Source organism: Perissodus microlepis, chromosome 17 (genome assembly GCF_051167445.1).
Source record: "Perissodus microlepis isolate ML-2025 ecotype Zambia chromosome 17, ASM5116744v1, whole genome shotgun sequence".
Lineage (NCBI taxonomy): Eukaryota > Metazoa > Chordata > Actinopteri > Cichliformes > Cichlidae > Perissodus > Perissodus microlepis.
The window spans coordinates 27,011,186-27,038,878 of NC_140477.1; the positions used below are offsets into that span (position 1 = coordinate 27,011,186).

Sequence of the window (27,693 nt, forward strand, 5' to 3'; positions counted from 1 at the left end):
GGCTTCACTCACCTCTTTTCATTCTCTATGCCTAATACACCACTCTGCATTTTCACAGTGTGTCTTTTGCCTCCCTCCTTTAACTCCAATCAATTGCAGCAGATGGCCGACCCTCCCTAAGCCTGTTTCTGCTGGAGGTTTATTCCTGTTAAAAGGGAGATTTTCCTCCCCACTGTTGCCAAACGCTTGCTCATAGAGGGTTGCCTGATTGTTGGATTTTGTATCTATTGCTGTAGGGTTTTTACCTTATAATATAAAGTGTCTTGATGAAACTATTGTTACTTTTGTGCCATATAAATAAAACTGAAATGAATTATTTTGCTTATTATTGCTTCTAGTTTTCCTCAATTGAAAAAGAAAGTATGATCTAAACAAATACTGGATTGATATGTTGGTATTTAGTGTTTAGGCCATGAGATTTTCCACGGTTCCTGGTTGGCTCGAGCTGGAATTAATCAAGAAAGTGGAGGCAGCTGGCCACTGTGTCTAGGATCTATAAAACCTGCCTCCTCCTTGTAGCAGCTCACTCTTCTGACACAATTTTCTTTTCTATTCGAGTTTTGATTTTTTATATAGTTGGATCTGAGTTCACCAGGCAGATTGCTTTTCTGCCACTCTCATTTCCAAGCCTGAATTTTTGTTGCATTTGATAAAAGCTAAATTTAATTTAATTTTGGTTATTCCCTCGTGTCTTTCTTTTATTTGTTGTGATCCCAAAGCCAGACTGTAATAACTGTAAAGCTGATAACAAGGGAAATATAGGAGGAAATAACCCCAAACAATCAGCACATTCAACTTTTAACTGATTTTAGTGACTTCAGATCAAGGAAAATAAAATCACATCAAACTAAACAGACTCTGCCTCTTACCCACTGGGCACCATAGCTTGTGAGTGGGAAGCCTGTCTAATGATTCAACAACGTTAGGCCATATTAGAGCTTAAAACAAAATAAAAAAACTCATGAAGGACAGCGGAAAAAAGGAGAGGACAGAAAGTGATTTGTCAGTGGAGTGATGTCTATAGCATTACTCTCATAAAGCATTTACACCTACCTGACAGCATCTGAAAGTAGGCCAGATGCAAAACCCCTATCAGTGCATTTGTTTTAAAGTCACACTTTATAGCACGTCAATGTAAACACGTACGTCCTCCTATTTTTATTTCACACTAAAATATAACAAATACTTATGTTAAAAGTAGAGCACTCATCTCTTGTTTCAGACATTTTTATTCATTCACTGGTGGAACTCTTATGCAAACTACTGAACAAATGGGCTCGGCAACTTCACTTTCAATTGGTATAAGAGTGATCGCAGCCAGTACGAGATGCACCATGAGAGCTTGGATGCTGGTAGTTTTCCACCCAACGACTTGTGGAATCACCTGCTGTTTGAAAGTGGTTTTGCACACTTAACCTCTGGGCGAACAGAGGACACCACAAATACTTGTAAATGGTCTCCTACAGCAAAAAGAAAATTCAATGACATCACCAGGAAACCCCTGAGATTTTGTAGTCACAAGGAGACTGGTGTCCTATTTTTACTCTACTGTGACTGATCCATTAGATAAGCATTTATCTCTCACCAAAAACACAAGAGGAGCCAGAAATATGTAAAGCACACGTTTGTCTCTCCATTGCACCCAATGACTTGTCTTTGTAATTTGCCTTGGGCTAATACTTTTTGTGATCCCTGAGGCAAGCCCTTTAAATGAAGACGTCCTGACTCAACCCCATGGACCGAAAGCCTAAGGTAGGATTGATGCGTGCTCTCCGAGTCCTCTGGGATCATTTGAACACAGGCAGCCGAGGGATTTGTCAGTCTAATGGGAGCTGACAGGAAGAGAATGAACTTTAACACTCACAGGCTGCTTTCCCTTTCATGAGCTTCCAAAGAAACCCTGTAGTGAATCAAATCCCTTTCCTCAGGGACACGCACACACAAAGACACACACACGCGTACACATGGTTATGTGACAGAAAAAATACATATATATAAATATATATATATATATTTAGGTACTAACGCAAAGCCACAGGAGAGGCACACACACATACATCTTATTCACTGTTACCTTCCCCCACTTGTCCCTGCACATTTCCATTTAATCTGTCAAAGTGCAAGATTGATGATATGTGTAGAGGAGAGAAAATTTTAAAAAATAAAAATACACACACTACATGAACACACGACAATGTGTCACGCACACAGACATTCGCTCCCTCCGGTGACCTGAGAATAGAGGTCACTGCCGAGAGCTCGTTGTTTCAGTGATTTCACGCCATGTTGCTTTCAATCAGGAGCTGTAATGAAGGGTCTCATAACTAACGTTAATGGGACCCAAGGACTGTTAACCAGCTGAATAGCTTGGTTTTATAACTCTGATTTAGCATCTGGCATCTCTTCACGTGGTGTGTTAACAGGTATGTTTCGGTGCGCCTGAAGCCTGAGGTGACATAACACTCTCGTTTGGGTCTTGATGAGACGTTTACTTAACGCTGGCCTGGAGTGTTGCCTAGGAGCTCATCTGTTTCACTATTTAGCATTGACTGAAGATGAATAAGGAACAGCCTGGTTACCCGGAGTTAAGCACAGCCCTGAGCGTTTTATGAGATCTGATGAAAAAAAGACCATCAAGAAATTAAAAAGATATATAAACAAAAACTATACTCCAAATCAGTCGGGTGAATGTGACCGTCTGAGCATCAGAGGGAATAAATAATGCAACTCTTTAATTTGCTAAGTAGCAGAAATGTTTGGCAAATGTTGCAACTTTGTCCCAAAAACTGGCAACTCTTCAGGCCACAGCCTTTCACTCAAGAGCACTCAGTAATAAATCTTGGTGCATTGTTTTATTCAGGCTAGACAACAGCAGTCTGTTCATGACTCTTATTAACATTCTTTTTAGAAAATGAATACTAGCCTGAATAAAGCTTACAGAAAGGTGAAAACAGTAGCCTGTCTGGAGAGCCTGTTCTTCTTCCCAGGGTGTTAAATGCTGCTGTTTTGCCAGGGCAGTTGGCATGTTAGTGGTATGCACGAAGTCCTACATCACAGCAAAAGTAAAAATGAACATCTCCACAGAGCTCTACGTTGTCCTGTGAAAAACAAGAAAGTATACTTTGACTCCTTCTATAAGAATTTAAACAAGTAGGTAGCTGCCAGGTGCTGCTAATCAAATGTACTTTATTAACTGCACATCTGTCTGTGTGAGCACCTCTACAGAAGGACTTGTGTGTCTGGAGAATTCAAGTATACTTTAATGTCAGGTACACGTCAGTAGTGTACGTCCCAGCAAGTTCACTCTGAGATCAGAGAAACTGCAACAAACCCAACAGCTACATTACAGACTCTATAAGCCTCAGTTGGCATTTTAAAGTCCAGTACAACACAAAAGACTGAACAAGTCTTCTCTCTAAAAAAGACGATGGCAGCACAACTCAGGTTTCCAAAATTGCATCTTAACAAACCACAAGACTTCTTTAAGAATGCCCTTTGGACATAGAAAACCAAACTGGAGATGTTTGGCTCTAAACTCAGGTCTTTTGGAGTGAAGGGCCCACTCCTGAAGACCTTCTATGACTCTGTGGTGGCCTCAGCCATCTTTTACGGTGTGGTCTGCTGGGGCGGCAACATCTCTGCCGGGGACAGGAAGAGACTGAACAGACTGATCAGAAGGGCCAGCTCTGTTCTAGGATGCCCTCTGGATCCAGTGGATGTGGTGAGTGACAGGAGAATGGTGGCTAAGCTGTCATCCCTGTTGGACAACATCTCCCACCCCATGCAGGAGACTCTGACAGCACTGAGCAGCTCCTTCAGTGGCAGGCTGCGGCACCCACGGTGTGGGACGGAGAGATTTTGCAGGTCTTTCCTCCCCACTGCTGTCAGACTCCACAACAAAGACTTCAACTGATCAAACACACACATCCACACATGTGCAATAGCAATAACACTAAGTGCAATACTCTTTTCTGGCATCGTTGTATTATACTCAATTGTATATAACATTTGTAGTCTATTTTATTCGATTGTATATAGTATTTTATTTTATTTTATTTTATTCTATTCTATTGTGTACAGTATCTCATAGATATATTATTCCAGTGTTTTTTCTCTAATTTTTCTATGCAACTTGCACTGTCCACTGCTGTAACAAAACAAATTTCCCACACGTGGGACTAATAAAGGTTATCTTATCTTATCTTGTCTTAACCGTCAGCACCACATTTAACAAAAGCTAAATGCATGATATCAGCACAGTCCTACCAGCAGTCAAACAGAGTTGCAGAGGGGTGATAGTTTGGGCTTGTTTTGCAGCCACAGGATCTGGACACCTTGCACTTGTTTAGCTGACCATAAACTCTGTATACCAAAGTATTCTAGAGTCAAAAGCGAGGCCAACTGTCCAACAGCTAAAATGTGGCTAAAGTTGAATCATGCAAAAGGAAAATGCAACAGAATCACTGAAAAAAATCAAGAATTCAGATGCTGCAAGAGCCCAGTTAAAGTCCAAACTCCAATCTGACTGTAACGTGGGACACTAACGGAGCTGTGCAAGACTAAATGCCCACAAATACCAAGGAACTGTAGCAATGCTGTCAAGAAGTATGGGCCCAAATTCCTCCACAAAGATGTGAGAGACTGATAAAGTTATACAACAAAAAAAACGCTATAGCTTAAAGTTTGACTTCTGTATGACTTATCTGTAACTGTGACAATGTTTTACAGGTTCAAAAGAATGAATATAGAAAGTAACAAATAAAAGCAGTCCAGGCTTTTCTGCTATACTTGTCCACTCACTACTGAGCAAAGCCAGGCTATGGGAAGCTATAAATAATAAAAACGTAATAAAATTATTACAATGCACCGCTGTTGCCAGCTTGATATGGAGCCCTAGGTCTTGAGCCAAACAGTAGCATAATAAACATCACCCTGCACCCCATCTCTGCCTTCATCACGTAGAGTTTCCCTCCCACTGCCTCCTCTATCAAAAACACAATTACACCCCTGCATACAACTGTAAATCCAGTAAAAAACAGTTACTATGCTGCTCTGCCAGCGGGCCAAACAACCATGCTCTCACACCTCCCGACAGGCCAGACAGCCTTTCTCAGGTTATAGATAGATGCTAGTGGTGAGTTTTCACAGGCCAGAGAGCAGATGGTCTGACTGAGCAGTATCAAATCTCTAACGCTACAAGGCCACGCAAAGACGTGAACTGGCCATCTTTGCGCTCGGTTGCCAACACACTGCTAATAGCTCCTGAAAGAAACCAAGTAGTGGGAGCTACTTTCTTAACAGTCATGCCATACACAAGCACAGAGCTGGTGTAACATTGATTTTAGTGGAGTTTACTACATGCATTTATCTTCAAATGAAAATGAAAACTTTATGATTTCTCAAGTAAATCTTACATTAAAGAAAGCCTTCGAGAAATCTGTATAAAGTCTGGATCCCATTTAGAGTCACGTTAACCTGAAACTCTGTAGCAGATACTTCATTTCTTGCCGGGTTTCTCAACAATAAACTAGAGTATAGTTTCTAATGCAAAGACACAATTTTTGAAACTCTTTCTTTAAATGTTTGTGCTTCATTCAATTGAACCCACAATACTTGTAAATGAGACCTAAATCTTCTAAATGCTGTTTAGTTGCTGATATACAAACAAGGACAGTTTAACCACATTTTATCTGCTAGGCGTCAGTCTCTCCGTGATGGGGGGTGGGCATATATAATACAGTTAAATTAATACATGACACACATAATGCTGGAGTTCCACAACATTTATCAGACATAGGGCAGCGGTCCCCAACCCCCGGGCCATGGACCGGCACTGGACATGAGTCGTTTGGTACGGGCCGCAAGAGTTGAGGCTCGGGTGTGAAATGTGTGGTTTTCAGGGTTTTTATCATTATTTAAAGGCCAGTCCGTGAAAACATAAACCGGTCCGTGGCGCAAAGAAGGTTGGGGACCGCTGACATAGGGGCAAAGGTCATGTTTCATAAAACAAGGCGTAACAGTTAAAACTACTTACATTTAAAAAATACATATATTTTACAACTTAAAGTGTCCATTTGGTTTCTGCTGATGGCTCAGTTTGAATATTGGAACATTAGAATAAAAACAGGAAAGCAACAGTCCTAGATCCATGAAAAAAAATGGAGGTTGCCAGTTGACTGCATTGAATATTTTCACATTTGACAACTGATTTCAAGCAGCTGTGGTGGCTAAATGACTGAGTGTACGACACCCTCGACCACTTTTGATTGCCACGTAGTAACACAGTTAGCACCTGTGAAACACCTAGCTGAAAGCGACCTGCCTCCATACAGTCGTGGCCCGACACAGATAGTCCTGCAGCTACTCTCAGAATTGCTAAAGGTTCGCAAAATAACTGCTGTTTAATTTAGAAACACAGATTGCCAACGCTTTACAATCAATCAGAGTGTGCCAAACAACTCGTCTGCAACTCATCACTTTGCAATCAGCGACTTGAATCAACTGGTTGGCAACTAGGTATATTTTTTATAAAGCAAAGTGAGCGTCTTTCTTTGTACGTAGATGGCAACAGATTTGTAAAAGTCAAGTGCTGCATTATCACAAACAGATTGCATGTAATTGTAACTTGACCACATTCGATCACAAACTAATAGCAGACTGACTGTGTCGTTTATCACTGCTTTGATGCACCAAAGTTGCTTTGAAGATGGCAGCTGTTTGCATGTGGTTGTGGCCTTTGTCCCTGTCTTTGAAACAACAAGAGTGTGAGTTCATTGCATGCAGTACAGTGGCAACCACTAATTGCTCTGCAACTTTACCATAACTAGTTTGACTCTCCTGGTCACATTGGGCTTTTCTGTTTGGGATCTTTTGTAAAAGAGCCTTCCTGCCACCTCATACATGTGTGAGATTAATTGTTGATTCCAAAACAGACACGGATGTGCAGTAGATAAAGTGCTTCAAATTTAGAGCATAAAGTGACTAGAAAAGCGCTAAAGGCCTGTCCATTTGCCAACTGTAATGCCACGTTGCTGCCACACATACAGAGAACATACATGAACCTCGGCAACCACATTGCCTATCTGTACACACAGTGTTTGCCTACCTTGTTTTCTGAGAGGTTCACATCTGTTGTCTTGGCTGTGGCGTCCAGGTCAGTCACTCCTCTGTTGAGGTTCAGATCCTCTGCTGCTAGCGCCTGGTTCACCTCCTCTGCATCAATGTCGGTCTCTTCAGCGACGGTCGCCGTCTTCTCTGCACCTGTTAGCTCCCGAACTGAGCCCAGGAAAGTACATACACACACAGGTGGATAAGCACGCACACCTGCACACACACACATGTAGGCGTGAGCATGTACGCACACACACATGGGTGGACAAACATAAAAGCGTTTAAGAGAAAAGTTTCCACACAGCCACAGTATGCTAAATAGTTGAAAAGTTTTTTTATTGCCACACAGAGGTCAAATTTAATGTAAATTTAAATTAAATGTACTGTTGGGAGCACACTCTGGCTTCCTGAGAGTTTCCATTTAGTGTTCCTGTTGCTGTTAATTTATTTCCAATACAGAAATCAGTGGTGGTTTCTGAGTTTTTACAAAGCAGATATTAACTGTGATGATCAACAAAATTACTTCCCGTGACACAAAATCAAAACAGCTGCTGTTCACAGCCAGCCCTCCCACTCTTCTGCATGTGGCCCCATCGCTTTTAATCAAAATTTTAATGGAGATATCCATTTTCCTTTTATTTGGTAAAGACTACTTTTGTTGCTGTTAATAGTTCCAGCAATCCAAACATGTTAATTTAGTAAAAACACTGTTGAAAGCTGCAACAGTTTATGAGAGATCGATGCACTGAAAGACATTTTTAAAAAGTACCATTGAAGTCAATTAAAAAAAAAAAGAAATATGTTGATTTAACTTGATATATGCCAGAAATGATTTCTCAGTTATGAGATTCCTCCTGCCTTCAGATATTTCCTCTGTAGAACTTTGTCACAGTCACTGAAACACTTCCTTCCAGTACCTGGAATTGTCTTCACCCAATTCAATGTGAACCTTGTAACCAAGGAAAGCCTGTATTTCCATATTTTATTCCATAAAACTGCAAAACTGCACTGCATTTGAAAACTGCCCACAAAACAAAATTGCATTTGTTTTCTAGCTGTTAAAAACACACTTGACTAGTATAGGGGCTGTACTCCCTTCACTGGCAAAACTATATCAGCTGGCAAATCCATCTGCCCACCACTGGCTATCACGAAATAAAGCGATTAAGCATGAATATAAGAATATCACACAACTCCACGTATAGTGGAAATACACTCATTTTCATCTATTCACCTGCCTGTTAACACAAATATCAAATCATCCAATCACATGGCAGCAACTCAATGCATTTAGGTATGTAGGCATGGTCTAGATGACTTGCTGAGGTTAAAACAGAGCATCAAAATGGGAAAGAAAATGTGTTATGGTTGATGGTACTGGTCTGAGTATTTCAGAAAGTGGCGATCTATTGGGATTTTCTCACACAACAATCTCTAGGGTTACAAAGAATGGTCTGGTCTATTCAATTCGATTCAGTGACAGGATAAAATCCGCACTGTATGTTCCTGGTATGCAGAAGAATGCATGTCTGAATCAAACATTAAAGCAGATGGGCTCCAGCAGCAGAAGACCACACAGGGTGTCACTTCTCTCAGCTCGTTTCCCCCTCTTGTGCACCCAGCTATTAATCCTCTCCTCCCCCTCCACTCAAACCTCCTCTCCAAGAGTTTGGAAGGAGCACAGCTTGTCATCTCCAATACTTACCATTCAAAATCTGCTGCCAGTACTACTCTCACCTTTTCCTCCATTACACCTCGTAATACTCACCCTTTCTACTCAACTGGCAAAGCTCTGCTGTCCGGTGTTTACCTGTGCTCTCTGCTACTGACATAATTTCCCCCTGTTGTCTTTGCTTCCCAGTTCAGCCTCAACTCTTTCCAGATGACTTTGTTATTGTTAATTACACTGAGAGAAGAAAAGAGCTAAGCTCCTTTGCGGGGAGACTGTTGCAAATTCAGAAATGGTGCATACATGGGCCTGGGTGGGAGCCATTTACAAATGACTAAAGAGAGCAAGCGTTATACGTCTTGGATAAATGATTACATACAGCAACACTTCCTCTTGGAATGTGTGATCCTGGTATGATGAATATGGCATAACTATTATTTCAAGCACTTTATAAAGGTTTAGCAAAGTAGATTTCCCCGAAGTTTATAATTCAAATGAAAAGTGATATGTAAAATTAGCCACCTGTGCATGTTACACTGCAGGCTCTACACAGATTCACTGCAGAAGTCCAAATTAAGCTTTAGGCTCAAACCACGGCTCATATAAGAAAGTCAGCTGCCTTCAGCCTCAGTGCCCACCCAAGTCCACTGTGGGTGCAGATGGTGGTGACAGGAGGCCCAGGTGGCAAAGGTCTCCAGTGCCTCGGCAGAAGTGCAAGTAAGGGAAGGGCAGGGTTGACCTGAGGGAAGGGGGAACTGAACCCTTCTTTGTCTCCAAAACGCTGAAGGAAGCCAGGAGACAACATAAGTGCACTGTGGGTAACCATTAATTAGACTCATCTGCATGGAAACTTATATGCAGTGAATATTTTTCTGATTAGTACAGGGAACGGGGGGGGGGAGTTATAAAAATGTAATCAGATTCAGTAATTTACCTTGTTTAAGCTACTGGAATATTCTAAATCTTTTAAAACCAAAGTAGCAGCAGCAGCAGCTGCAGTGGTTCATTACTCTATAAGTGAGTGTGAATTGAAAGAGAAGGGGAAGAAAACTGTGGAATCACTAGCGCTTCAAAATGACCAAAATTACTCTGAGCTTTTACTGTTTCTTAGTTGAAAAAAGCTCAAAGGGTTAAACAGGTATAAATGAACTGGAAGCAGGTGCAGTTGTGTTGCTTTTTGTCACTCCATGAATAAAATAGTCAAAAATCACACTGACTGAATCAAAATAACTTGTTCAAATAAACAGTTTTTGTTTTGTGTGCTTTTAAACTGTAGCTAAAAAAGTTATCATATAGCCCGTGGGCTTTTTACCCAGTATACTTAGCATTCACTGACTATCTAGTTACTGCTGAATGGATATTCACGCCTGTGGCTCTGTTATAACTCATGCTAAATTGAACTGTAATGACACTGGCACTTGTTATCATTCAGTGGGCTTCGTTAGATCCAGTTCCAAGGTTGGAAGCTGACTTTACAAAGTTCTTTGTTGTTTATATTACTCAGTCTGGGTTGGACAACTCCTCTGAAACAGTACAGAAACATTGCTGCACACTTTCTTCTCTTCCTTTCCTTCCTTCTTGTGACTCCCTGCTGTTCAACCCAGTTCTCCATCCCCTCTCCTCTTTTCTAATCTACATTTGGTCTTTCTTCTTCCTTTCATCCTCCTCCTGAGTTTATTTTCCCCTCTAACATCATTTCCTCTTCCTCATCTCAACTAGACATGCCTTCCTCCAGCACACTATCTCCCCCTTTTTTTCCTCCCCTCTCCTCTCATTGCCATGATAATTAGCTCTTCAGATAAGCACATTGGCTGTGCGTGACGGCGCTTGTGTTATTTAACACACCGTGACAGTGAGTGCGTGTGTACAGACCTCTCCTTGTATGCATGTGAGGTCCTCTTTACAATGTGTGTGCGATGCACAGTTAGAGCGTGTGGGTGATCTCCGGGCTCATCAGCATGTGAAAACGAGCTCGTCTTTGGAGGGCTGGAGGGGAATCTGCAGATAACATATCCCTGCCCGGTGTAGATCAGGGCAGGGAGCACGACCAGTGGCTGGCTGCTGTAAGATCTGGAACAATGGTGTAAAAGAGCTGCATTTGATGACTCCTTGTCTTGTCCTCTCAAGACCCCACTGAGAGCCATGTGTCCCCGGGCTGCCACACAACCCAAGCCGTCCAGACATCAGGCAGCGGATAAAAGTAGCTCAGCCCACCAGTGTTGTTGTGCTGTTTCTCTGTGTTGACTCATCCATGATATTCACTCTAGCATACCATTCTCCTTCTTTCCAGTTTGGGCACAATACAGGCAGGAATCTCATCTACAGCACATCTACAGCTGTGTATGTGCAGTGCGTCTCCAGTACAATCTGTTAGTGCAGTCTGAGGAATCATGACTGTGCGAAGTGTGTAGGTGTTTGTGGGCACTGGGGAATGTGCTGACAGCCCTTCAGATTTTGCTTTACTTTTAGGACTTCCACAATGGAACTGATGACACTTCTTTCACATTTTGCTTAGGGCATTAAAAACATGCTTTTTAGGATTACAATCCGATAGAACAAGTGCTAATGGACTCTCACTGGTTCTTCCTGGGACTCTTTCCTATCTCAAGGTTAAAACTGAAACTGACAACACAACGTTAGACAAGTTAGAAAAGCCGATAACCTGGGTATCAACTCAATGGATGCTTTTATTAATTTTATTAATATCTGAAAAGCATCCGATTGGCAACATCTCCATTTTTCAGCATGACAATGAGCCCAAACACAACTAATATGGTATAACCCCAAACCCCCAGTGTAAAAATAAGCACGTATGCTATACTACTGTCCAATTAATGAAATGTGACTGGCCTATTTTGTTCCTACATTTGTTAATAAACGAGAACAGTTCTGAACCAACAGTCTCGTATAATCACCATACTCTTCCGCCCACATTTCTCTTTCTAAGGAAATGCCTCCAGGTGAACAGAGAAAGCGGTGACGCTACTGTACTTCTAAGGCAAGAAAGCAGCAGAAAGTCCAGCTGAAGAAATTAAAACAGTTATGTCCAAAGGCTCCCTTCTCATTTACTATGTGTTAATAGACCTCTTTGCATTGACTCATTACTTGTAATTAATCTCTGGCTCTCTTCCACAGCATGTCTTTCATCCTGTCTTCCTTCTCTCACCCCAACCGTTCGTGGCAGAAAGCCCCGCCCCTCCCTGAGCCTGTTTCTGCCGGAGGGTTCTTCCTGTTAAAAGGGAGTTTTTCCTTCCCACTGTCACCAAAGTGCTTTGTCATAGGGGGTCTTATGATTGTTGGGTCTTTCTCTGCGTGTATTTTAGTGGGGTCTACCTTACAAAATAAACCACCTTGAGGCAACTGCTTTTGTGATTTGGCGCTGTATAAATAAAACTGAATTGAACTGGCTGAAATGATAGAAGTTTTGAATATGGTTTCCTCTGAGACACCCACCGTGGCTCAAATAAAGGAACAAAATTTGGAGATCAAAAGAGATCAGAAACTCAGGGCAGATTGGAATAATGCGACGAAATTAGCCTGTTGCATCCAGCAACGATATTTTTAATGAAAGATACGATAATTTAAGAGAAGATAAAGAACACAGGTTCATATAAAAAGCCTACACCTTTCAATTGAATATTCTGTTTTCTTTATATTAAATGTAATAATTCTTTTATCATTTAAAATTCAACTGTAATTTTTAGCATTAATAACAATAATAAGGATAATAACACTTCATTTGCTTGTCCAGATGGTCAGAGACACTTAAATTTGTTTGTACAAACAAATTCAGATACAAATATTATAAATGGCTGATGAATGATGATGAATGTTCATACGCGTAGGTTACACACAGATTTGTGCTTATGGACTATTAGTAAATACTTATTTTATAATTATAATTGTGTTATATTAATATTTTAAATCAGTTTCATGTCTTCCAGTTTTGCTTTTACGTTTTGTTACGGAAAGACACTAACAAACTTCTACAACATTCCCTCAGTTACTATTCTTAATATTCTCAGTTGCCAGTGGTTGCACGGCTTCTATTTTAGACATCAAAGGACCATGATATCTCTATGTAGTCCACTTCACGTATGTTACACATTGATGCTGATGGGGACAAACAGACCAGAGGCTGGCAACGAGGCCACCTTGAGGAGAATAGCTGCTAAATTTATATCGGATTTAGTTTATACAACAGATTTATGTTAAAACAGGAGGCATCACCTTAGATTTTATCAGAAGATAAAAATAATGAATTGGTTACGTCGTAAATTAGTCTCATGGTGGTGAACCAAGGAGCAGAGCAGGCAAAAACCAACAGCCATCAGTCTGTTTGGATGCTACATGGCAACAGTGCAGCATCCAAACAGAGAACATTTTTCTTGAGAGGAAAGACAAAGGTGAAGAGAGACTTGCTGCATAATGAGGATGGAACAGAAAAAAAAAAAGCTTTTGCAGTAAAAAGGCATAAACATGCCATTTTGAATGATGTTCATATCAACTGTAACCATAAATTATCTTGGGGATAATTTCTGCATTTCTATGAATGCAGAAGCAGAGAGGTGATTGGAAATAAGCGAGGCAGGGGGAAATTACACAGGATGGAAATTACAAGTATGAGTCTTATTCACTCAGCCACCTGGACAACCTCCAGCTAATATGAAAGAGCAGCACTGAATCCACCCACAATTTAGGCACTCAATTTAACAATGTTTTGTTATGGGCGTCTAAAAAAAAAAGACAAGGTCTATCAGTCTATCGGCAGCACAAGCCTGGCTGTTTCTATTAGCGATGTGCCCTTTGTTGGCACATGAAAATGGTCCAGAAAGTCTGCTCTCAAGGTCTGCTTTTAATTTTAGACACACCGACAATGTTTTTACTGCCACAGCCAAACAAGCCTCGAGTCTCCTTCACAGCACAATCACAGCACATGCCTCTGAAGCACTACATTACATCAACCCACACACGTCTATCTATCCGCTCACTCCCTGCACAGTTCTCATCTGAAAGTAAACCTCGTAAACAGCTGTATTTACTCATCTTAAAATCACAGTGCGTTTTATCTAAGTGGGCGCTTTACATGGCAAAATAACATTTCTGGCATCTCGCAGAAAAACAATCTTAGACTGTCTCTGTATGAACTTGCCTGTCAGCGTTCACTAACAACGCCTGCTGAAGGTAAAACAACAAATGAATTACCCTGAGACAAAACGTCACTCAATCATTCGTTGCCTTTGCTCCTGACCTCTCCTCAGCGAGCTCACGTCTACTTTTTGTCTTTTAATGAGTTCAATTCAAATTGAAAACTCGCACGCAACTTTCACCTTGCAGTCTTTAGTGCCTCTGCAGCTCCACCATTCTCCAAAGTGATCACAGTATGCACAACTGAACTTGCAGTAAGCACTTTTTAACAGACTTGAGGCCACAGCAGAAGTGCTTTTATAGAATAAAAAATGGAATGGTGTTCGTGTCTACCTGTGACGGAGGAGTCATTGCTGTTCTTGTCGCTGTGGTGGTCGTCCTGTCCATCTGTGTTCTGCTGCGTGTGCTGCAGACTCAGTTTGTGACAAACTTCAAACGCCTGCCCGACCGTCCGAACGATACGCATGGCCTGGCTCTGCGAGGGTGAGGAGACAAAGAAAAACAAATAAATGTAGCCGTGATTCTCAGAGTGTTATCAGCTGCATTTTTGTGTTGACATTTGGTTTTAAAGAAAAATTAAAAACTCTTTGCTGCGTTGCATTTTCTAATCGACTTCATCTAGTGTGACATCTTTCTCCTTAGGCTTCCTCTGATTGGGTTTCTGCAGGTGTTTACCCAGAAACCAATACATGTTTCTGGGTATAAGGCAATGCAAACCCCATCACAAGCCACCAGGGGATTTTACCAGATAAGACTGAGCCCAGTGTTGGATTCCGACTGGACCCAGAATCACTCTTAGAATATTTCCTGTCTCAGACACAACAAGCCCAGAACACGGGTGTGTGGGTCAGCTGGTGATTCACTCTTACATGGATGTACTGGGCCACATGATGGTACCTGAGATCACTATGTTAAGAGATCATGATGTTGTTGTGGGGTCATCATTGCACCTGACCAATCACATTGTTGTGATGCTTTGCAACTTAAGTGGGGAGGAAAAATACTGAAACTGAATGGACATGTAGTGGAAAAAAATGCAGAGTCACAGAGTCTACATAAGGAAGAGGCAGAGCTACAAAGAAATGAACGGGCTTTCACCCGTGAGACTATGTTTCTACCGATGTACTGTAAATGTGGAATTATTTCTCTTGGACTCAGTGGACTTGCTTTCATCCATCTATCTTTGATCCAATTCAGGGAGCCCATCCCAGCTGTCACAGAGCAAGGCTTACATCCTGAACATGTTGCCCAGCTATATCAGTTTTTTAAAAAGAAATGCATCAGTTACATGTTGTATTTCCTTTAATTTAAAAAAAATTAAAGGTTCAGGTAAAGATTCAGGTTTCTGTTTAAACTTTTTATGTCAAGAAGAAGAAAAATTAGACATAAATGACAAAAATGACACATAGTACTCACTAGCTGGAAAGTTTCTGAATAATTTCTCATTACTTTTTTCAAGGGTGTAAACTTGAGGTCATGTTAACAATCTAGTAAAATGTGGCTTACATCCCCCGAGGTCTTCAAGATTTATTGGTGGAAAACTGACAAAAAGCAACTATAATTCTTACAAGTGTGGTGTGTGTTGTCAACATGTAGACAGTACTGTATAAAGATTTAAAATATCACATCACATTTGACCTCTGACCTCTCCTTTTAGGTTAATAGACCGATCTAAGGTCAAAGTGAGAAGCCATTTAAAACTATGTCTCTTACTGCTATTGCATTAATAAATACGAATACAGGGAACAATATAGGGGGATTCTTTTGCCTCCATAAATCATGTCACATGACCTCTGACCTCGCTTTTGATTTCACATCTGAATTTCAAAGTTGACCCCCAAAATGCTTTATCTTCAAGAAAATATTGCAAAAGGAAAGAGAATGAGATGCCCAGTTAATTAGCAATATACGGTAGTATTAGATTATATAATATTATATATATAATATTATATATGTACGTTATTCATGTTCAGTTATTTACAGGTTAGCCTACTCCTACTATACTATTCCCTTAAAAGTAAATACTGCCCAGAGACTGAGCCGCCTCAGCAGAACTTTGTACTCTCTGAATAATTCTAGTTATTATTATTATTGTATTGTAGGTGCAGCTCTTTGTTGCTTTTATTTTTTTGTTTGGTGGGGTGGTGGGGATGTTTGTATTTCAGTACATTGAGAAATTTCTCCTTTTTCCTCCTAAGGCATTTCAAACAAACAGCAGCCTGTTTTTTTAAAAATATAATCCAAACTCTGAATTTCTACTTTTGACTGGATTTCACTTTACCCGCAGGCACACCGACTTTAGTGTCTCTGCTCATCCCCTCCTCTTTCCTCCTTCGGCCCTGCTCTGGAAAGGCAGGTCAGGCGAAAACAACTTAGACGCTTTCTATCTCCTATCAGGCATCTGCTCTATCTCCTCACAGTAGAAAGGTGTAAAGGCAGGAAAGATTTCATTGTAAAGCACTCATTCTCAGCTGAATGAGTATAAATGGATGAAGCGTGGCCTAAAAGCCACAACACAATACACACATGACTGAAGGACCAAATCCTTTCTTGCCCTGCTTGTCAACACTGGACTAGTTTGAAGCTGTGTCCTGTAAGTGCTAACAGCATTAGTGCAAGCTCTGTATGGGATCAGAAAACAGTTGATGAGTTAGTGGGTTTTGACAGCATCTGAGCTCCTGGGCTTTGGCTTCAGCCCACAGATGTGTTTCTGTATCAGTAGTAATGTTTGTCTGCAGTCTTCTTACAGCACATTTTATTATTCATTTTTTAAAATTAAATCGACTTGCTTCAGTTTAATTTAGTGCTGATGTTACCATAGTGACCAGCCATCAGGTGGCACAACCAGCAGAAAGAATTTATGACCTCCCAGTGTGTCACATACCTTCTGACCCTTACAGAATCAACAGTCGTGATGACTAAGCTGCCTTGCTGGCATAAAAGCTCCATGAACCTCCACTTTGTCGTGCTCAGTCACCTCACTAAAAGTCACTGACAGCATAAAGCCATTTGAAAACTCTCTCTCTCAAAAAAAAAAAAACACTTTTAAAACCATAGAAATAAAAATTCAAGCCAAACTTTCAATGAAAATGAACATCAGAAATACACTCTGTGCAAGTAAAGAACCTGCTGTCAGCTCAAATAGAATACTGAGGTGCAAAATAAGCATTTGGTTTAGCATTGCCTAAGTTTGTTTATTAAAGTGTAAAGTAGCAGGCGTCCCACTCTGTGCTCCCTCTGCATGCCCGAGCTCCTCTCCACACCTCTGAGATCAAACCGAGCCACCCTACGGAGGAAGCTCATTTTGGTTGTATCATTGACCTCATTTTTGTGGCCATATGTGAAGCCCATAAGTGACGGTTGGCACATAATCCGACTGGTTCACCACAACGGTTAAGCTGACCACGTACGATTCGCCAGTTGAGCTCATGCTCCATGTTGCGTCAAGATCCCCGGAGAGTTAAATCTTTAGCTAGGGTAGCATTTCCGTCAACCACAGAGGAGCATGCCACTGGTTTCTGGCTTCAGATTTGGAGGTTTTGCTACCACCACATTGCATGCTACAGGTTGTTGCAATTAAGGTAGTCAAATCCCATGATCTGTGTAAAGCAGGAGCTTGTTTTCAACCAAGAATATCTGTGCCAAATCATTTCCATTTCCAATTTCAATCATCCTCTGCTTCATCGTCCTTTCAGGAGTTCAATCAGCATTATTTTATATATAACACATCTTCCTTATTGGTATTCAGTGACAGTGTCATCAACCAACCAGGTGTCATGAATAGCTGTAGCTGATGTTCAAGATTATAGTGATAAAAATGCAAATTAAAAGAGATGCACAGATGTATTCAATTCTGACATCTGCTTTCTCTCTTTTCTAATTTTCTGGAGACGAGTGTTAGTATCTTGCGACATCATCGCTCTACGGGCATTAAGAAAGGAAAGAAAAAACTAGTGACCCTTGAAGGCAAAACTCCACTCAGAGCAAAACCTCCTATTTCACCTAATTCTCAACTTTTTTTTTTTTTTTTTTTTTTAAAAACAAGGAAAAAGTTGTTCTGAAAATGATAGATGATGTTATTCAAAAATGTTAAGTATACACTTGCAGGCATCTCACATTTGGAGCAACTCTTGCATCCTTCACTCATCTTTCCTCCTTGGAGCCGTGGTTCTGTTTTTCCACGCTCTGCCGTTCCCATCTTCTTCATTTTCTCCTCCATTATCTCACCCCCACATCATCTCCTCCTTCTCTGTGGACCCCATTCATGTCTTCTCACCCCATGCTGGTCCTCAGACTGACAGTAAACAATCGTGTTTCCCTTTGAAGATGTTTGTTCCACAGGCAGTCATACCGGGGATGAGAGCAGATTCTGGTGTTATTGTACACAGCGAACACAGCAAAGCTCGGCTCCCCTGCCTCGCACACCGACGCGTTGGAAAACACACAATTGAAAACAACGCTTTATACTTTTTCATTATTTTAGTCCTTTTTTTCCTCCTCTCCAATTCCCCTTTCTTGTAATTGACTCAACAGTTCAACACATTTTTTGTGCTTCTGGCTCAGAAAGATGACTTCCTCGTTCTTAATCCTACTAACAAAACCCCAAATTGGTTCCACTAAATGCTCCCATTAAACAAAAGAGCAAACCTCATTGAACTGCTGAAAAAAATGCTTGGGACATGGGCTGCTGCTGGGAGCTCAACAATGATAATACCATACTGAAGTAATAAGGGCAGAGGCAGCAACAATCCAATTCAATTTCAATTCACTTTCATTAATATAACAACTGTTACCTCAAGATGCTTTATACTGTTAGGTAAAAGTCCTACACTAATGGAGAGAAAACCTCAACAATCAATCAACTCCCTATTAGGAAGAACTTGATGACAATGGGAAGGAAAAACATCCTTTTAACAGGAAGAATATTTTCTCTGCAGTATACTGGATCAACTCTACAGCTTTTTAAAGAACTTTTCAACAACCTAAATTACAACAATTAACTGCAGTTGTCCAGCCTAGAAGGAATAATATTTTTCAAGACACTTATAAAAAAAAGAAGAGCAAGAAGTCCTAAATCTGCCACCTGACCATGGCCTTTCTATGGCAGCCGGGATAGGCTCCAGCCCCTCCTGCAACCCTGATGAGGATAAGTGGAAGAAAATGGATGGAAGGATGGATATAATAATTTATAACTGAACAGAGATACGCAGGTTTCAGGGTTATGGAGAATAAATGTATAAGTAGGAGAATTTTTTTAAGGCACTTTGGGTCCAAAACTGCCAAAGTCAAATCCATCACAGTCTTTCATCTTTGCTAGAGTGAGCAGCAAAGACTGAGGGCACTACACAGGTCAGGTGTCTTTTTTGCAGCATATCAACCAGTTTAATTGCTTCTTTAAGAAGACATCCATATTCCCAGGATCTTAAATATCTATCCTCAAAAGCATCAGGAGCCAGTTCAGGGACTTTAAAACAGCAGTGATGTGAGCACTCCACTTGCTCCAGTTACAGTCTGCCAGAAGTACTTTGTAAGCTGCAATTGTTTTAAAAGCTTCTGGGGGGAGAGTAGAGTGCAATGTGCTGCAGTAGTTAAGTTTAATTGTAATAAAAGTACAGACCCGCTTCTCAGAGTCGCTGGGACAAAAGAAAACTTGAACCTTTTCATGGGGGCTTAAATAACTGATTGCTGCTTTGGTAAGGTCTCCTATGAGACTGAAAAACTGAATCGAAGTCAAAGGACAGAAAAAAAAGCTTTTTCTTCTTCTGGTCAAATGTGCTTATGGACAATTAAGTGCTTAGACAGTGAGATTAACGTGGAGCAGATTCTCTCTGTTGCTATTCTGTTGAAACTGAACTGGGACAACATCTTAAAGAAGTAAAACCTTGCAAAGTCAAAAGTGCCAAATGTGAAGTCCCTTTCAACAAATACAGTTTTAGCCATTTGTTCAAAGTCTTTAAATATTTTTTTGATGTAATTTGCCCCTTAGTTATGACTGTTGAGATTGGCAATGCCAGAAAAAAATGCCCTTGTTCATTTTAACAGCCAGCTGGGTTAACAAAAAGCTGCATATCATAAATACACAACCATATTTTCCAATTATTCCCAACATCACATTCATAGCATTACTGTCCGCTGTTTACCTTTTCAACCAGACTGCAGTCTTTTGGTGTTTGATCCAGACTCAGATTTCTGAGTCTGGATCAAACTCAGTCTAACTCAGGGGTGACCAACTCCAGGCCTCAGGGGCCAGTGTCCTGCAGGCTTTAGATGTGTCCTTGATCCAACACAGCTGATTTAAATGGCTAAATTACCTCCTCAGCATGTCTTGAAGTTCTCCAGAGGCCTGGTAAGGAACTAATTTGACCCAGGGTGATATCTAAAACCCTTGAGGCCTGGAGTTGGACACCCTTGGTCTAACTGGACTTTCCATACAACTATCTATGGCAAATGAACCAAACCACAGACTTTATATTAACAATAGATGTAGCCTCTGGGTCTGAAAAGTATCCTAATTGTCAGTAAACACTTTCCCAATGACTTTATATTCTCAGAACCAAGCTCCAAGTCTTCAACACATGACAACATGCTTTCAGGTTAACACGTCCAACCAATGCTGCCAATCTCAACATGAACCAAGTATTTTAGTTGGGTAAACATATATTAACTGGAGAGACACTTCACTCTCAGATTGCTGGTTTACTTGTGGTTGCTAGGGTATTTCAAAGTAGAACGGATAGCAGAGTCTTCGGCTTTCAGGCCCATCTTTGTGCTTACACAATGCTCTACATTTAATTATTAATTTTTATTAATCTCCGGGTTGTTCGATTGTTAGTGTTTGGGGTTTTTCCTGTATGCAGGCTCTTTACCTTACAATATAAAGTGATGTGCTTGCTGTGATGTGGCATTATTTGAACTGAACTGAAGTGAACTAAATTGAAGTTAACTGAAAAAAGACATAACTAACTGTTCCTTTTAGGTCCTCTTAATATAGAAACTCCTTGAATGTCCTTAGTGTTATACCACTATGTTCAATGCTGCTTTTAACACAATTTTTTTAACTAACTTTTTATGAAGACACTTGCGCTTTATCTGAACATTTTTTGCCTTCAGCCAATTCTCCAGCTAATCTCCAGTTGTGGCAGCTGACAGGATCACTAAAAGATCTGTCACTCAAATGCAAAACCTCGATATCCTGCTGGAAAGGCTGCTGCTGCCTATGTTGGACATCTGTCACCATCTCTGTCAAGTCCTCTTTTTTGTCTCCAACTCTGTCCCCATCACTTTTCCTCTCTGTCAGTTCAACTAAATAAAAGTGTATCTTTTCCTTATCTTTGCCTTTCTATCCCTTTCCTCTCTACATATCAAGCCTCTGGTGAGCTGGATCTTCCTCAGTGATGAAGAGATGAAGTCTGTCCAAAAGTGTGATGCATTATTTATCCTGAATTACCCACAGAGGTTGAGCGGTGCTTTGGCTGTCCACTTGCAAGTCTTGGCACAGGCAAAAATAAGGGGCAAATGGGAATATAATATAATCTAGGAAAGAGCAGGGTAAACAAGAGCGGGGGTGGTGAGCAAGGGAATTGCTTGTGATTAAAGAATTGACACGTATCTCTCTCTTCATATGTCTATTCCTTCTGTGATGACAGTTTCCTCTCGTCCTTCTACAACTTACACAGCCATTGCTCAGTGTATACAAATCTTCTATAGCATATAAGACAGATCATTTCACTGGCGTATCCTTTAAAGATTTGCATTAGACGCTCTCTGATCACTATAATGATCAGGGCACAGCATAGTCTGATCTTCAAACACTTTGATTGAAATTAGAGGGGGAACAGGAATGAATTATACCAGCGGTCCCCAACCCCCGGGCCTCGGACCGGTACCGGTCCGTGAGTTGTTTGGTACCGGGCCGCGAGAGTTGAGGCTCAGGTGTGAAATGTATGATTTTCAGGGTTTTTATCAGTTTTCAGCGTTATTTTGTTATCGTTTTTATCGTTAACTCGGTTTTCCTGGGTCTTTTCACGTGTGTTATGAATAAATCTTCTTTTTTTCGGTACCGGTACTAGTTTTATTTTGTTGTATTTATCCGCGACACCTTAAAGGCCGGTCCGTGAAAATATTGTCGGGCATAAACCGGTCCGTGGCGCAAAAAAGGTTGGGGACTGCTGAATTATACCATAGTTCTGGCACTGCAGGTGAATATTATGAGAGTGAAATAACTCCTAATCAATGGACAAGTCTCTGTGTGCATGTGAATGCGCTCCAGTATGACAGCATGAAGTGAGTGAAGTGTAACGAAATTAATTTATAACGTCTCAGTGACTCTTCTGAACCATTACTTTCAAGGCACCACACATGGCTACATCATACAACCCCCCTCCCCCCAAACCAGTTTCAATTTCTCCATCTTACTGCTTCTGTCAACCTTTCTTGATTCTTCTTTCTCTCCCCTGTCACCTTTTCTCTCTCCAGGATTTGTTTAAATGTCAGTATCTTTTAATTAACTCGCTCTGTGGCAGGAGTGCCAGACAGCATCTGAATGTTCTGGATTCTCCCCTTTCCTCTGTCACTCACTAGACAGTAAACTGGAACATCATCTTGTTGGTGTGAATTTGAGAACATGTAACAAATTCTCAGTCCTAGTTTGTCACTTGGGGATGAAACCTTTCCCGTCATATTTTAACATGCCATTTCCCAAGACACTGTATCTTGGATTTCAAAGTGAGTAACAGAGGGACATATTTTGTCGCTCTAGTGAGTTTTGACAGCTGGGTACAACTAGGACCTCCACTTCTGTTCTGCATCCACTGCACTGATCCCCTACAGCCAATCTAGGTATTTTGGGATGGGCAAAGACGGGGCAACCATGCCCTCAGGCCCCTGTAGGAGGCCTGGATCCAGGGTGGGACCCTGGTAACCCTGTTCTGGGCAGGGTAACGTTCCCTTGCTCTCATGCTCTTCAAAAGGGTATTCTGTACTATTTTTGGTCTTGCCAATTCTTTGGGACCAATTTGCTGTTGAAGAAGCTTCCAGGGGCAAGCAGTGAACTCGTGGTTTGGGTTACAAATATAAAATGATAAACAACTGTCAAAGGTTAAACTTTGTCTGCCACAACCTTCTCCTGCTTTCTTGGTTACCATGGTGTAACACGGCTGGACAACGGTTTTGCCCACAGTTGCATCGTGCTTGTTTTAGACATTGCAGAACTTGCACTATCCTACGGCACTACCCTGTATACTGGAAAAATGACATTTAAGGGTTGCTTAGTGTCTCACTATGTGAAGCCAAAGGATCCTGACCACATCCTGGGTTGGGAGTGAGAACAACCTCATTAAATCATCAAATAAGCCAGTGAAAAAAAGGGTAGACTTGTCAAGTTCCATGACAGCTTCAGCGAGCTTATAGCGGTTGTTGTAAATAGCACAAAGCTAAAACACTGGAGAATAAGACAGAGTTATGTCAGGGCAGCCAGTTGACTTCTGCCTGTGTTTACATTTCAGCAGGGAAATCTAATCATCAATATATAACACGACTGATATGTAGTGTTAGGAAAGGAGTAATTTAAAACAAATGCCCAACCTATTTCCAGTTCTGTTTGATTTGGAACTTTGATTTAGTCCTGCCACTGGTGCAGAAGCAACGCAGCTTTAACAGAGAGGAGAGACTACAGCTCAAGACAGAAGGATAATTTCACTGAGATATGGATATTCAATAAAAAGTGCTGAAAGGCTATCAAATCAAATTACCTTCCCCAAGCTGTATCAAGAACAAAGTGAGTCCTTATCATTGAATTGGCCTTATATCATTTTACATCAGCACTCTACAAAGTCAGCGAGGAAACCATTGATTCTTCACTTTAAAGCTAAAATCTACAGTGGCTACATTTAAACACCGTCCACGTAAAAATATACACCCTACACACATCTTGTTCTTTAAGACATTTTAGTTTCTAATCTCTTATTTGAAACGGGCAGTACTGACCCTGTACCTTACCCCAAACTTTCTAATGTAATTAGCCACGAGGAAAAAATCTCCCTCTCAAGAGAAAAGTCTGGCCTTTGCAATCTTCTCCGTCCAAATCTCAATGAGAATTTCATTAAATGAACTCAAGGAACACTTGACACAATAACCACAGCTCTCACTACATCCATTAGCTGGGTAGATAAATTAAAAACACAGAACAACAGCAGGACTCTACATTAAAGCTTGACATGTTATTACTGAGCTGTAATATATAGAGTCAATTATCAGGTTTAAAAGACCAAAACCAAGTTATCCACATTATGTTTTATGATCCTTATGAGTGCCGTTCTTTATGTTAGGCTTGTTAAAGTGCCCCTGCCTCACTGATGCAGATATCGCCAAGATTAGACAGAGTAATGATACCAACACATGACATGGTCTAAAGCTGGGCTAGCTTCATTAGGATTACCACCAAAATCTTGTGAGACTTGTACTGGGAAAGACCTTTTACAAAACACTGAAGCTCTAATGGATGACACTGACGACAGCAGTGTAAAGAGAAACTTACTTACAGGAAGGAAGATTAAATCAATATCTGTTTGAAAATAGGAAGAAGCAAATACCACTATTTAGATCATTATATATAGATATATATATGTTTCCTTTTTTGATTATATAATCTAATACATGCAAATTGCACTATAAATAAATATAACCCTAGTTATATTAATATAAACACCTTTATACATTGATCTATAATTATGTAACTAGACTAGACTAAATAATATGCCACTACACTAAATTATCTGTATTCAATGTTCATTAAAACCAGAGAAATATACAACCTCGCCTTATTCATATACTGCTTTAACTGACTGCCATTATTACATATATAACCATATGTAGGCCAGAATATAAAGTTTAAACATATACTTTCTGAAATGTAAAAACTTGTAAAGTAAAAATTATATAGAGGGTTTGATATATTTTAAGCTATTTCAAAAACTTGTTTGCATATCTCAAGCACCACTAGTGACACCAATATCCACCAACAACAAGGCATGGCAGGGGCAGTTGTGTGACGCAGGTGCTGCATTCACTGCTTCAGACTTTCCAAAGACTGACAGCTCATGTGAGAGGAGACAGGCTTAAAAATAAGTGGCTGAAAAACTGACCTGAACAGTGATAAGTCAAAACATTTGCCTATTTCTTTTGATTTGCGATAAATAAACCACGCAATCATTGATCACTGTGGCTTCTTATGAATATTGCGTGTGGATTTCCAATATATAATATTCAAAACATGGCTTCTGAAAGGCGTAACACTTTCTGACACCACCTCTTGCTTCTGCTCTTACTTACAGCTGCCTCTTAAATAGAGTAGTACCGTCTGTGGACTTGGAGCCAATGTGGCATTCACTGTGTGGATGAACACTCTTTGCTCCATCACCCACACTTCAATTCTACATAACAGAGACTCGACCATTCATTAGCATCCACTGAAGTACTGATTTGGAGAAGGAGGAGGATGAATGAAAGCATAAGTCATAGTAGAGAAGAGACAGAGAGAAGGACAACCTGCCTAAGTGTTAGAAGTGAAGCCAGTGAAGCCTTTTTTATGCCGCTGTGATATAAAGCCAAGCCATTTTCTGACTGCTGGTAGTTAGAAGGAGAATAAAGTCTCCTTAATCATCTTCTTAATTGCCACTCACAGGTTTCCACGTGCACTCACACAAAACCACACGAATGACATTTTTATTGCATGTTTGACATGGTTACCTTTATTCTTCTCATTATGCCAGAGTGCTTCCTTCTGATTTAGTCTTTTTCAGAATTTGACGTTATCCTTTCAAACCGTACTCTTAGAATTTTTCATTTTTTAACTTTTTATGGTTTTCACTCTTTGTCATCTTATATAAAAGATGTGGTGACACCATCCATGTGATGTGGCTACATCATTTGCATGTGTGTGAACACCACACACTGACGCCTCAAGGTCACCATCTTGACTTTCTGGTGCAAAAAGGAGTCACATTAAAATCAGGTAGAAATTTAAATTATCAGCTAACAGTAGCATGGGTGCTTAGCAAGCTGGATCCATACACTGCAATGCACTGGGTGTAAGACACACACAAGCATAAACAGTGGTGAGTTATATATAGGGATGGGTACCGGTATCCGGTACCGGTTCTGACATAAACGGTAGTAACCAGACCGAAAAGCAGCGCACATTTCGGTGCTTTCTTTCCCTGAGATGTCATACACTTTGAATTCTAGCCAATCATTTTACCTTTGCGAGCGTAGTAGGCGGGCCCAGGTACGTACGTTCTTTTAGAGCAGAGCTACAGATTAAAAATGCCCAAGGCGAAGCGGTCAAAAGTCTGGCTGTACTTCACAGCAAAAGATGCAAACTCAGCAGCCTGCAACAAGTGCTTTAAGCTGATACTGTGCAAAGGAGGTAACTCCTCGAATCTGATGAAACACGTAGCGACGTATAGCATTTTGTGAAAAGCCGAGAAATGCACCGTATTTGATAGCTTGCTGCAAGACCTCACACCGAGCACATCTACTGCAGGTGTGGTGCCTGTTATCGGACCCGGAGTTAGCAACATCCCCCAAAAACCCGAAGAGTAGAGTCCTGGCCCCTAGCCCTGCCAGTGTAGCAGAAATGATGATGGATGATGATGCAGCAGCAGCCGTTCTTCTCTGCGTGAGTAGCTTAATGTTGTTTGTGTGTAATTTACGTTGAGTAGGCTAACCACGTTATTACATTAATGCATGTAAGGTGAACTAGCAAACTTGTTTGATGGCAGATACTCCCTTCACCCTGGCCAAAAAGGCTAAAATGACCAAAGAAAAAGTGGAAAACAGCTAAACATGAGAGGTTTTTGGACAAAGTTTGTGTTTTTTTTCCATTGATTAAGCACTGCTTCCAGCCAAGAGTGATACCATATATCCCATATAGCTGCAGAAAAGGCTAAGATTGTTATCTTTTCACAAAAAAACAGCTAAACATGAGAGGTTTTTGGACAAAGTTTGTGTTCTTGATTCTTTAAGCACCGGTTCGAGCACCGTTTAAGCACCGGCACCATTTCAAAAGTACCGGTTTGGTACTGGTATCGGATAAAACCTAAACGATACCCATCCCTAGTTATATACAAACACTGCACTTCACTGTACTAAAACAAATCACAAACGTCTTGGAAGACTTTAAAACTTGTCACACAATTTTAATAAAACTTCAAAGGCACCAACAGCACAAACATTGTCATTAAAAAAATTCCTCCCACCTGCCTTCATTATAGAGGGAGAAATTAGCTATTGTTCCAGACTGTAAAAATGGTCATTCTGCTATTAAAAGCAGCAGTTTAACACAGCTACTGAATCTACAGGGACCTTCTTGACTTGTTTTTGCTCAAGTGACTCCTTGAGGAAATGCAATTTTTAACCTGTGTCCTTCATTTTCAGCCCTGGCAGATGCATCTTGGCTGTGTGTCTTAATCTAAAAAAATAATGTTTTTTCTCAACCATATTCAAACTGAGTAAAAAGTGATAATAATCCCAGATAAGACCCAGATCATCATCTGCTGGTTCTAAATATATGTTGAGAGTGTTTGTAACGCTTTAGTTTCTATGAAGTTGCTATTGTCAGTAAATGAGAAAACGAAAAGAAATAATTGAAAGGCTAATTTTAAAAGGTAGTAGCTGATCATAACAACTCAAACATAACTACATAAAGCAAAGCCAACTGCTAACTTTCCAGAGCAAAAGGACTGATTACACATAAACCAAACTAGTTT

The 27,693-nt window shown here is 40.6% G+C and overlaps 1 protein-coding gene across 4 annotated transcripts in view; it reads right to left on the reverse strand.

Annotated features, from left to right (window-relative positions):
* LOC146369785 (carboxyl-terminal PDZ ligand of neuronal nitric oxide synthase protein-like) overlaps positions 1-27,693 on the reverse strand; it is a 242,441-nt gene that overhangs the window by 73,305 nt on the left and 141,443 nt on the right. For 2 of the 4 annotated variants that reach the window (XM_084909585.1, XM_084909584.1), the window contains exons 6-7: positions 14,261-14,402; positions 7,106-7,323 (exon numbers count right to left, since the gene is read on the reverse strand). In XM_084909585.1, coding sequence (XP_084765711.1) covers positions 7,106-7,323; positions 14,261-14,402 — 360 coding nt within the window. The remainder of the gene's footprint in view (positions 1-7,105; positions 7,324-14,260; positions 14,403-27,693) is intronic. The other 2 variants (XM_084909586.1, XM_084909587.1) reach the window with 1 other exon arrangement.